This window comes from Sorex araneus, chromosome 1, assembly GCF_027595985.1.
Source record: "Sorex araneus isolate mSorAra2 chromosome 1, mSorAra2.pri, whole genome shotgun sequence".
Taxonomy (NCBI): domain Eukaryota; kingdom Metazoa; phylum Chordata; class Mammalia; order Eulipotyphla; family Soricidae; genus Sorex; species Sorex araneus.
Genome location: NC_073302.1, coordinates 369,691,954 through 369,704,595, shown reverse-complemented (window position 1 = coordinate 369,704,595; position 12,642 = coordinate 369,691,954). Strand labels below are relative to the sequence as shown.

Here is a 12,642-nt window from a genome sequence, read left to right as displayed (position 1 = left end):
CTAATCAAGCTACTGATTAGATTCTATAGCTCTAAATTCCTATAATCGAAAGATTATAAAATCAGGACATGGGGAAGTGGCTCTGTGGTAGAGCACCTGCCTTGCAAGCATGAGTTTGCCAGTTTGGTTCCTGGCACCACAATGGCGTGTGTATTAGTCATCTAATAATACATGGTCTTTTCCTTCCTTCATTTTCAGTAAAGTTTCTCTCTCTTTAAGATTTCACCCACAGCCTCGTCAGAGTCCTTTGTCACAGGTGGTACTAGTCCTTTCAAGATTTTAGCAACACTTTAGTAGAAGCCTTATTAGTTATGGCAGCCCTGCTTTCAGGTTCCACATCTACGCTGTCAACTGCTCTGAAGCTCGTTTTTTTTTTTTTTCTTTTTGGGTCACATCTGGCGACTCACAGGGGTTACTCCTGGCTCTGCACTCAGGAATTACTCCTGGTGGTGCTCAGGGGACCATATGGGATGCTGGGGGTCGAACCCGGGTCAGCCGCATGCAAGGGAAACGCCCTACCCGCTGTGCTATCACTCCAGCCCCGAGAAGCTCGTTGTTTTAAACCTGAGTACAACCTAGTTCCTATGGCCAGTAACTTGGGAGTAGCTTAGTTGGGAGACTCTGGCCCAGAGTCATTACAAATAAGTTGTTGGTAGGGGCTGCTGTCACCTGAAAGTCTGAGTATTTGCTACCAAGATCAGTCACACTGCTGGGGAGGATCTTGCCATACACCACGTGTATGGCTGAATCCTCATGAGAGAGCAATAAAACTATGCCAGAGTCGGTGGTCTAAGGGAGAAGGAAGTGCACGTGCCTTCCATGGCCTGTCATTCACTGTCACTCCTGGCTTGTCTCTTTTAGTACTAGAGCCACTAAATCCATTTGACCTTCAAGGAGAGAGGCATTCAGCTTCCTCTTTCTGCTGTTTTTATTTGTGGATTGATTTTTTTTTAAATTAAATCATCATGAGATAGTTGCAAAGCTTTCATGATCTGGTTTCAGTCATACAATGTTCCAACACCCATGCCGCCACCCTTGTACATTTCCCACCACCAATATCCCTTATACCTCTCCTGCCACTCCACCCCCCCCAGTCTCTCCTGCCACCCGCCCTGATTTTTCTCCTCCTTCTTCTCCTTATCCTTTTCCTTCTACTGTTCCTCCTCCTCTTCCTTGTCCTTTTCTTTTTCTCCTCCTCCTCTCCTTTTGTCATCCCTCTCCCCCTCCCCCACTCCCTCCCCCCCTCTCTCTCTTCTTGTTCTCCCTTTCCCTTTCCCTCTCCCTCTCCCTCTCCCTCCACCCCTCCCTTCCCCCCTCCCATATTCTCTCACCTTTGGGGCATTATGGTTTGTAATGGAGGTACTAAGAGGCCATCATGTTTGGTCCTTTGCCCACTCTCAGCACACATTTCCCGTCCAGAGCGATTTCTTCCAACCATCATTGTCATAATGGTCCCTTCTCTATCCCAACTGCCCTCTCCCCCAGCCCTTGATTTGGGCTTCCAACCATGTACCATTCATCTTGGTTCTTGTTTCTACTGGCCTTGGGTGTTAGTCTCATACTATGGGTTTGTTTTTTTATATCCCACAAATGAGTGCAGTCATTATTATGTCTGTCCTTCTCCTTCTGATGTATCTCATTCATCATGATACTATCCATGTCCATTTATAAGCAAATTTCATAACTTCATATTTTTCTTAATGGCTGCATAGTATTCCATTTTATAGAGATATATCACAGTTCCTTTAATCAGTCGTCTGTTCTTGGGCACCCAGGTTGTTTTCAGATTCTGGCTATTGTGAACAGTGCTGCAATGAACATACAAGTGCAGATGTCATTTCTGCTGTGTGATTTTGCATTCAGTGGGTATATTTCCAGAAGTGGTATTGTCAGGTCATATGGAAACTAAATTTCTAGTTTTCTGAGGAATGCCCTTATTGTTTTCCAAAAAGCCTGGACCAGTAGGTGTTCCCACTAATAATCAACTAGAATTTCTTTCTCCCCTCATCTGCATTAGCACTGGCTGTTCTTACTCTTTTTGATTTGTGCCAGTCTCTGTGGTATAAGGTGATGCCTCATTGTCTTGATCTGTATCTCCCTGATGATTAACAGTGTAGTCAGATCCCTCCTTTTTGGAGGAAAGCATTGTTGGTGTCTTTATTTTTTTATTTTTGTGAATCAAGAGAGTCATAATTTATATTTTAGTTGTTTTCCTTTTCATTGGCATATAAGATGATATAAACTCAAGGTGTGTAATGTGTTTATATATGGCTGTCAGATTCTCTTTTGTTGGAAAGGAGTGTTGATGAAAACTACCTCAAGGTCCAAACATGAAAGCTTGTAGCTATCTCACAGTGATTCAATAAAATTTTAAAAAAGAAAGAGAGGAAAAAGGAAACTATCACAAGGGTACCAGGAGAAAGATGGAGGTGTGTGGTCTTATTTTCTTCACCCAGGATTCTCACCAGGCCTTTTATCTCTTTTTCCGATGAGGAGGTGGAGTCTCCCAAGTGATGCCCAGGTGGCCTGGGGTCTCTCCCAGTGATTCTTGGCCAACTTGGGAGTTTGAATATGGGGCCTGAGGCAAGGGTGCTGCTCTGGCTCTGCCATGAGCCACCCAGTCAGTGCCCGAGGCTTCCAAAGCTGCACCCAAAGATTCTTGGAAGACCATGTGGTACCCGGATTGAATCAGGGCTGGTCACATGCAGTGCATCTGTGCTATCGCTCCGCCAGATAACTAATCCCCCCACTAGGTTTTTGTTTGTCCTTTAATTTGGGGCCACAGCTGGCAGTGCTCCAGGCTTACTCCTGGCTTTCTGCTCAGGGCTTGGGGATCATGTGGGGTGCCGGAGTTGACCCCAGTTTGACCTTGTTCAAAGCAGGTACCCTACCCTCTGTACTATTGCTCTGCCCCTCCACCAGATATTTTAAAGTAAGACTCCTTTGAGGTTTGTAGAGAAGAGTTTGTAAGTAGGAGCAAATTCTCCTTGTGTCTGTGGTCCCAACAGTTTCCGTTCTCTGGAGAAACCACAACATCACTAGCAATTTCTTAAATACTTAGCTGTTTCTGATCAGCATCAGGTAGTGTTTGCTCCAGCTGGTTAAGATCAATGTCTTATCTCAGCCTTTGCCTGCCAGTTTCAGCTCTATAATGGATTCAAGGAAAGTTGCAATTTTACACATTTCTCAGCATTTGTTGTTGTTTTCATAAATGGAAGGAAATATCTTCTCAAGTTTCTATATCATTAGTAGGAGCTGGAAGCATAGATTCATTACACATTCATAGACATATGCTCGAATTATTATAGAGCAATTGTAGCTGTTGCTCTTCCGAGTGAGGCAACAAAAGTGAGGCAGTGGGGCTGGAGTGATAGCACAGCAGGTAGGGCATTTGCCTTGCATGCGGCCGACCCGGGTTCGATTCCCAGCATCCCACATGGTCCCCCGAGCACCGCCAAGACTTATTCCTGAGTGCAGAGCCAGGAGTTAACCCCTGTATATCGCCGGATGTGACCCAAAAAGCAAAAAAAAAAAAATAATAATAATAATGATAAAAAAGTGAGGCAATTGGAGGTTTTTCAAGTTGGCTTTTTTTAAAATTATTTTTTATTGAATCACTGTGAAATACAGTTACAAAGTTTTCATATTTGATCCACCACCAAACCCCCGCATACCCCCTTTCCTACTCCCCCTCTGCCTGTGTGGCAGACATTTTTCACTTTACCCTTTCCTTACTTTGATTACATTTAATTTTCAACAGGAATCTCACTATGATTATTTGGAGGTTTTCCTCCAATAGTCAGACATGTTGGATGGCATCAATAGATTGTATGTTTTCATTTTTCAGAAAAGGTCTCGCAGCTGAGTTAGCAAGATGGCGCCGAGGATGGGTCGAGGGCGTGACTTCCGGTGGCCAGGGCAACCTGGAGACTGGGCTGGCACCGCCCCACTCCAGTGCCACCACGCAGTCTGGAGATGTCCTAGTCCCGCATCCTGGAGCCATTTTAGTTGCTGCTCAGTGTCGCCGGGGCTCCATCTGGAGAAGGCGCAAGTTGGCTTTCTTGAAAAAAAAAATATGGAAAATATATGGGGAGGTGGGCCCATATACAGTGGGTTTAGGGTCTATTTCTGGTTCTGTGCTCAAGGATCACTCCTTGAGGTGCTAGGAGCACCGTAGATAATTGCCATAGTGATCAAACTGGGGTCACAATAAGTGCCTTAACCCTTCGACCATCTCTCCAACCTCTTTCCTAACATTTTTTGGTGTGTCCTCACCAGTGTTCTCTGAACTCTGGTATTACAAATTATTCCAGTACCAACTTGTATTTTCTCTTCCTGATGCTGGAATCTGTTTCTTGGGGGAAATAGTACATAGACGCCAATCTCTAAGTACTAGGAAGAATCACTGAAAAGGGTTTTCCTTCTTGTTTCAAATTCATTTCCACAGGCAAAACTAAGTTCTGAGTGTTTTATTGAAGGCAAAGTAGATCACAAGTTTATGTTGGAACTTTAACTTTTTTTTCTTTTTTTGGGAGGGGGGAGAGATTTGGCCATACCCTGCAGTGCTCAGGGATTATTCCTTAGAGGTGCTCATGGTCAGCCACTTGAAAGACAAGTGCCTTATCTGCTGTACTATCAATCCAGTCCCTCCAACCTTTCATTTTAAAATCAGGTGGTAAAAGGAAGAGAAAGAGAGTGGGTGAGTAAGAGGGTGGGGGGGGGGAGAGAGAGAGAGAGAGAGAAGCACCTGCCATAGAGGTGGGCTGGGGAGTGGGGGTGGGGGATGATGGGAGGGAACTGGGGACACTGGTGCTGGGAAATGTATACTGGTGGAATTATGGGTGTTGGTATACTATATGACTGAAACCTAATCATGAACAGCTTTGTAAGGATCTATCTTAGTGATTCAATTAAAAAATGAATGAATAATTAAAATCAGGTTTATTCAATTTGATTTATATCCCCTTCTCCTTTCTTTTCTTTTTTTTTTTTTTTTTTTTGCTTTTTGGGTCACACCTGGTAATGCACAGGGGTTATTGCTGGCTCTGCATTCAGGAATCACTCCTGGCGGTGCTCAGGGGACCATATGGGATGCTGGGAATCGAACCTGGGTTGGCCTCGTGCAAGGCAAACACCCTACCTCTGTGCTATCGCTCCAGTCCATAGACAGTGTAAACTGTCCTTATAGCAGCAATGGGAGAATAGATGCTTAGTTTATTATCTTGTTTTAATTCTCAGCTTTTAGAATAATAGTTGACACTCGTCACCTAATAAACATATGTGGGGAAAAGAAATGAATTTGTGGGTGTTGATTGTAGGAATCTGAATGATAGCTATGATACAAATTATTCAAAATTGGGGATAAATATTAGGAAGTCTTCTTTGTCATATTGGAACTTCTTTAAGTGCTTCTTTATAGGATGCCTAAATTAATTATGGAGATGTACCCATTTGGACTCATTAGCTATTACTAACTAAATAACTAAAATTATGGGAGGTTATATTTTATTTTTTAAGCTGTCTACAGATTCAGACATATTTTTGTAATTTGGGTTTGGAGCTACACCTGATGGTGCTCGTGGCTTACTCATAGCTCTGTGCTCAGGAATCTCTCCTAATGGTGCCTAAGGAATCCAGTTGGGCTGCTGGCAAGCACCTAATTCAGAGAGGTTCTGAGATGATTATCAGGGACATTAGGAAAAGAACAGTTTTTAGAGTTTCAAATCTTGATGGTTACTCTAACCTAGAGTAAGAATGCCAGTTTTTAAATGTGAATGAACCATTAACAGGAGAACAGAATTCTAGAAGCAGGACACTCCCATCACCCCCATCACCGCCTAAAAATTCTGTGCCCTTCAGTTATCAGAATGCCCTTAATAGTCTTCCCCACCTCTTCTTCCTGATTTGGGGGCCACACCTGGCTGGCTCTGTACAGAAAGATCTGCACTCCCGGCCGTGCTCGGGATCCCGGGGTGCTGGGATTCAACCCGGGTCTGCCTGGTGCAAGGCAAGTGCCCTGGCCCTGTACTCCACCCCTGCTGTCTCCCACTCCCTCACCGCCCTTCTTTGGTCAAGTGGACGAGGAGCCTGAATTCCGGCCTACCACCCTGCCACCCTAGGGCTTCTTTTTCTGGCGGGCACACCAAACTGGCAGTGACAGTTCTGCCTTTCTAGGGATTACCTGAAAGATAAAGAACTTCGCCAGGCGCAACACAGAACCGTTCCATCATTTATCGGTCCACGGAGATGCCCCGGAACGAAGAGGCCAGGGGGCCAACGGGGTGGGCGCTGGCTCGCTGGATTCCCGCAGCTTCGGGCCCGGAGCTGGCAGGCCGCGCCCCTCGGCCGCTCCCCCAGATCGCCAGCCGGCCGGGGCGGGGCCGCTGTCCCCAGGGAAACGGGACGCGCGACTCGAGACCTGCCGGGCTCTGCGCGCCGACGCCAGTCGGTGCCCACCAACTGCAGGTGCGGGAGGCGGCGAGCGTTGTCGGTGCGTTCCCCGGGCGGACTCGATGGCCACGGGACGAGGATCCGGTTGCTGGCAAGTGCCAACCGAGTGCCTCAGCCCCGGTGCCGGCCTGGAGGCGGCGGGCGAGATGGAGCTGGAGGAGGAGGAAGACGAGGAGGCCGCGGCGGCCCGGAGGGCGCGGAGTTTTGCCCGGGACGCTCGCGTGCGCTACCTGGGCCGACGCCTGCAACAGCTGCTGGCGCTCCCGGAGGACAAATGGGGTCAGTACTTGCAGAGCGAGGAGCACCGGCAGGTCCTAGGGGAGTTTCTGGAGGGCCCCGGCCGCCTGGTGTTTACTGTCGCTGCCGCCAAGTCCCTCGAGGCCTCCCGAGAGGTAAGAAGGGAAGGAGGGGTGGGGAGGTGGGGGGCTCGGACACCCCAGTCCGTCCCCCCCTCCCCCACCGCGCAACGGAGGGGATACTGAGGGAGGCCAGTCCGGGCACACGCCTGGGATTCCCTCCGGGCATGCACTCGTTTTCTTGAACTGAAACAAACTTGGATGCCAAAGTAGGCTTTGGGGGCCGCGAGACCCCGCGCGCTTGCCGGGAGGGGGCCCTAGGTTGGTTTCTGCGCCTGCAAGAAGTTTGGGGCGCGGCGACGCCTCCTGCTGCGCGCGCGCTGGGGCCAACTGCGTAGCCCGCTCCACGGAACTTAGTTTCAGCAGCTCTTGGGTCCATTTACAGAGTTGAGCTCGTGGGCTTCGATCGAAATCAAATTGCCCTGCAATCCTTCGACCGAAATCAAATTGCCCTGCAATCCGTCGACCGAAATCAAATTGCCCTGCAGTCCTTAGTTTGCCTGCTGACTACACTGCACCCCGGGGACAGTGTTGCTTCATTTCAAAGGAAGTTTTCTGCACGATCAGCATCCACATGATGTTCTACCAACTTGCCCTCTTTCAGTTTTTGTTTCTTTGGGGTCCACACCCGGCGGTACTCAGGGTTTACTCCTGGCGGGGCGCGTGGAACTAGAGGTTGCTAGGATCAGTCCTGGGTCTGAGGCGTGAGGGAAAGTAAATGTCCTACCCGCGGTGCCATCTCTCAAGTCCTGAACTGTTATTAGATCGCTGGTTCATGCGAAGGTGAAGGTGTTTCTATATAGCATTTTTTCCAAGCGAGAAGACCTTGGAGCCAATTTTGAAGTCTTTAAGGCATCTCGATTTAATATTGGCCTTCGTTATAATCTTTGGGAAATGGGAGCTTGCCCCAGGGCTTTGTGAGTTTTGAAGTTGTTTTGGTTGTGCTTCTCTGCTTATTTTAATTAAGGAAACCGTTTGCCAGTAGAAAAGGCGATAGAACACTTAACTCGAGCATTACTAACTCAAGTTAATCATTATATCTGAAGAAATGACTCCGTTGTGGAAGTGTTAGACTATCTTCATTAAAGACTGCTTTACTTTGAAGTAGACATACACATTAACCTCAGTGTACCCTCTTTCTTTCAATTTGGTTCATTTCTTGACAAGAAAAGATCATAGATAACTTGCCAAGATGGAAACATTTTCAGTGCACCTTACATTTGTTCTTAATTGCTAGATGTTATGATCTGTAGTGATCTGATGTAACTGGCATATCTTTTATGTTCACACCTCTAATGCTGTCAAATTAGCATTAAAACAGAACAAAGAAAACAGTACACACTTAACTGCACAGGGCAGGACAGTGGAATCACCTGATCTGTATAGGTAGGCAAGATGACAGCTTTTGTTTCTTCTGCTAACAGTCTATTCACAAGGTACATAAAGTCATTCCCCTTGTTAACATTCTTGCACTTATTTCAGATTCCAAGAGATGCAAAGCATAAACTTGTTTATATTGCCAAGAAGATGACTAAAAGTGGGGCAGTGCAAGATTTCTCTCAAACTGTTCTGTTTGGAGAGTTACCAGTCTCGTCTCTGGAACATGTAGCTACTTTCTTAGACCAGGTACTGTGCTGTCTTTAATACTTGGGCCTTTCTCTCTAACATGTGGGATTATTCAGGATAGCTCTGGCTAGTTGTTTGGGTTTCTTGTTTGTTTTTTGTTTTTAAAGAGAATGTAGAAGCACTTAAGAGTGTGAAGACAGCTTCTTAATTCCGCATTTAAAGACCATTTGAAAAATGAACTGATACTGGTGTGGGGTTTTTTGTTTGTTTGTTTGTTTTATTTTATTTTTGGATCATAGCTGGCAGTGCTCAGGTCTTACTCCTGGGTCTGCACTCAGGAATCACTCCTGACTCTATGGGATGCTGAGGATTGAAACCGGGTCAGCTGCATACGCCTACGAGGCAAGAGTCCAACCTGTCATACCTTCTCTCTGGTGTGAATATTGAGCAGATAGAATTGGCATAAATCATTCTTTTTCTCCTTATTTTTAAATAATGGAAGTAAATAAAAAGAGAATAAAAAAGCAGCTTGACTAGCTTTTGGATATAGCTGTGGGTTTTGAATTTCATCTTGCCTGTTAAAGACAATCATGGGCAAAGGTATCCTTCCTTGCAGAGCTGCCGTTCTCAAGCTTCACTGGTGAGTGTGATCACCTGGGGAACTTTCTAGCCTACCAACATCAAGGTCGCAGATGATGTCAGTTAAATGAAAAGGTTGTGTGTGGAGTAGGGGGGCTGGAGTCAGGCAGTGCTGTCTCCAGGTGATTGATGAAAGGACCCTGGGCCAGGGCATGCCCAGCCCCTGCCCTGGTTCCCCATCCCCTCTGAGACAGGGCATCCCATATGCTGGTGGGGATCCAGGCTGTGTGCACCTCCTCGTTGCACTTGGATGAGCTCAGTGAGCAACATGCGGGGAAACTAGTTAGGCACCGGGACTCTCAAAGGCCGTCCAGGAGCTGTGAATCAGGGTTGCCAGGAAATTCTGGTGCTGGTTAAAGGGACTCAGACTCCGAGCTCTGGCCTCCCCATGGCCTCTCTTACCTCTTCTTACTGACAAACTCTGGGTCCACTTGCAGTTACTCTGGTGCCTCAGGCACGCCTTTGCCTAAGTAAGGACACTCTACCAGCCCCATAATTATATCCCACGTTTGATCCCTCAGACCCTAAGCACAGACCCTGAGCACAGTATGGCTAGAAAAACCCAAATCTAAAAAATGAATGAAGATCAATTGATGCCCCCTGTTTGTAATAGATAACAAAGAATGCTAAAACTTTCAGATATATTTTTAGATAAATGGCTTGTGATATCAGATAATTCCATTCATATTGTTTTGTCACTTAAGGATTATGGGGGGCGGGGTGTGAGGGGAGTCACACACGGCTGTGCTCAGTGTCTTTCCTGGTTCTGTGTTCAGGTATCACTACTGGCATAGAACTGGGGAACAGATTAGGTGCCAGAAAATTGAAGCCAGGTCAACCATATGCAAGGCAAGCACCCTACCTGCAGGACCATCTCTCCAGCCCGCAACACTTGGCGAATTCTGTACTAATACGTTTATAGTTGTGAGCTGATCTAATCATTTTTTTAATTGACCACGACTTGGTGCTCAGCAATGTAGTTTCTGCTTCTATGGACCAGGCAGCCGGCTTAGGCAGCCACTAACAATCAGCAACCCAACACGGTCAGCAGGCTTAATGGAGGGGTCAAGCAGTATCTCCCCATGGCTGTGGGTGGGCAGGGAAGGTGGGGGGTATTGAGTAGGATGACCTAAGGTCTCTGCCTGGTCCAGTCCCCATTACCAGCAGTTATAGAACAGTTAACTGCTGCTAATTATTTTAGTGCTATCTTTGACTCTCCAAAGCATTCATGGCTATTTGGAAAATTCCTTGGGTCCCAGAGTGTTGAAGGACAGGGAAGAGGGGGTGAGACTGAGGAAATGGGAGAAGGACCTTCTGAACAGAGAAGACCTCCAAGGCACAGAAATGGGGAGAGGGGCAGATTCAGTTTCTGCAGCAGAGTAAAATGGACATGGCTGGATGAGAGAATGAGAGCTGAGGTAAGAGAAGAGATGGGTGGGGCTGACCAAAAAATACACATACACACAGCTGTGCCATGCAGTTGGGGCCAGTCAGCCAGTGATCAAACCCAGGCCCGTATTTTTATGGAAAGATCATGGTGGTAATGAATTATCAATGAAGATTTCTCTGTGTTATTTTACTCAGGAGAGGCTTAATTTTGAAGTCTTGGAATCAAATGCAATGTGAGTGGTCCTTTATGACTTTCACTCCAAGTGAGTCAGCCTTTAACTTTTTAAAATTTAGTGGAGCACACCCATTTGACCCAGCAATACCACTTCTGGGAATATATCCCGGAGATGCAAAAAAGTACAGTAAAAGTGACATCTGCACCTATATGTTCATTGCAGCACTGTTCACAATATCCAGAATCTGGAAAAAACCTGAGTGCCCTAGAACAGATGACTGGTTAAAGTAACTTTGGTACATCTACACAATGGAATACTATGCAGCTGTTAGAAAAGATGAAGTCATGAAATTTGCATATAGGTGGATCAACATGGATAGTATCATGCTAAGTGAAATGAGTCAGAAAGAGAGGGACAGACATAGAAGGACTGCACTCATTTGAGGAATATAAAGTAACAGAATGGGAGACTAACACCCAAGAATAGTGGATATAAGTACCAGGAGGATTACTCCACAGCTTGGAAGCTGGCCTCACATGTTAGGTGAAGAAGCAGCTCTGATAGAGAAGGGATCACCAAGCAAAGGGTGCTAGGCAGGCCCACTAGGGATGGGAGATACGGGCTGAAAATAGACTATAGACTGAACATGATGCCCCCTACAGATTAATACCTCTGTAGCAAACCACAACACCCAAAGAGAGAGAGAGAGAGCAAAAGGGAATGCTCTGCCACAGAGGCGGGGTGGGGTGAAGGGGACAGGGTGGGGGTTGTGGGAGGGATGCTGGGACCATTGGTGGTGGAAAATGGGCACTGGTGGAGGAATGGGTACTCGATCATTGTATGACTGAAACGTAAGCATGAAAACTTGTGTAAAAATAAAAATAAAAAGAAAGGCGAGGGCGAGGCAAAGAGCGCCTCACTGCACCGAGCCAGGCACAGGGCCTAGGACAGCAGCGCTGTCTCTCCCGCTACCTGAGTTCAGTAGCCTCTGGCCGCTTCCCCCACCCCGGGGAGGTTGATGGCGATGATGTGGCAGGCGAAGGAAGGAACGGAGCCAAGATGGTTGGTCTCACTTGCAGTTTATTCCAATCTTCCCTCTATACACTCTCCTCTGGAACTCTCCCCTTGTCCCCTCACACAGCTACCTTAAATCTCCCCAGTCCCCCAACAGCCTGGGGCTTATGCAAAGGTGTGGTTACAATCCATAGGGGGTAAAGTTCTATCCCTTAGGGGAATGCTTTCACTAGGACAGAATCTCTCTTTCAGCAGGAGGATCCACCCAAGGGCAGAGTCCCATGAATGTGTTTCTCTTCTCCTCAGCCAGCAATCATATAAGAATTCATAATATTAATCATTTTGTATGGACACAATAAGAGATGCATTAAAGCTTATAGAATTGCTCTCCTGGGGCCATCTCAATCTCAGACTACAGTGCTCAGGCCAGATCTGCCTTTCCTATCCCTGGCAGGGTCCCAGTCTCATAATTACTATTGGATCATGACAGCATTTGTCTATGATCAAGCTCTTAACTTATAGTTAAGAATTAGGCACTTTGGCCAGGCCCATCTCGATGCCAGCGTAGCACATAACTCACCGCTTGCCCTGGATCCTTCCTGTCCCTCGTCGGGACCCTGCTTTAGGAACTGAGGGCAACTGAGGCTTAAGTGGAGAAAGCAGATGCCTGGGAGGGAATAATATTCGAGGCCAATTAAGTCCCAAGTTACAAAAACATAATATTGTCTTCTTGTGTCTATACAAAAAAGACATAGCTTTAAAGTAAATTATTCAAAAGGCATAAAGAGGAGAGAAAGGCAGTGTTATAATATTCAGTGTCCTAGGAAGTTCTGACCTTACCGATTAACAGAGTTTGATTAGAGGAAGAGCAGATAAAATGGTAGAAGTGGTTACAGATAAACAAAGGAATGGGAGTGACTCAGGAGCACTTTGATGGGTGCGACTGATAAACCTAAGCTCCTTGTGGCAAGGGGAGCAGGACAAACCAATGATATCCAACACTTATAAGTCTGTAACTTTATCTCACGGTGATTCACTAATAAAAAATAAAA

The 12,642-nt window shown here is 46.5% G+C and overlaps 1 protein-coding gene across 1 annotated transcript in view; it reads left to right on the top strand.

Moving 5' to 3' along the window:
- The first annotated feature begins 6,512 nt into the window (after positions 1-6,512).
- Positions 6,513-12,642, top strand: part of DNAH11 (dynein axonemal heavy chain 11) — a 323,685-nt gene continuing 317,555 nt past the window's right edge. The window contains exons 1-2 of the mRNA XM_004604267.2: positions 6,513-6,842; positions 8,289-8,432. Of these exons, the coding sequence (XP_004604324.2) occupies positions 6,513-6,842; positions 8,289-8,432 (474 nt within the window). The remainder of the gene's footprint in view (positions 6,843-8,288; positions 8,433-12,642) is intronic.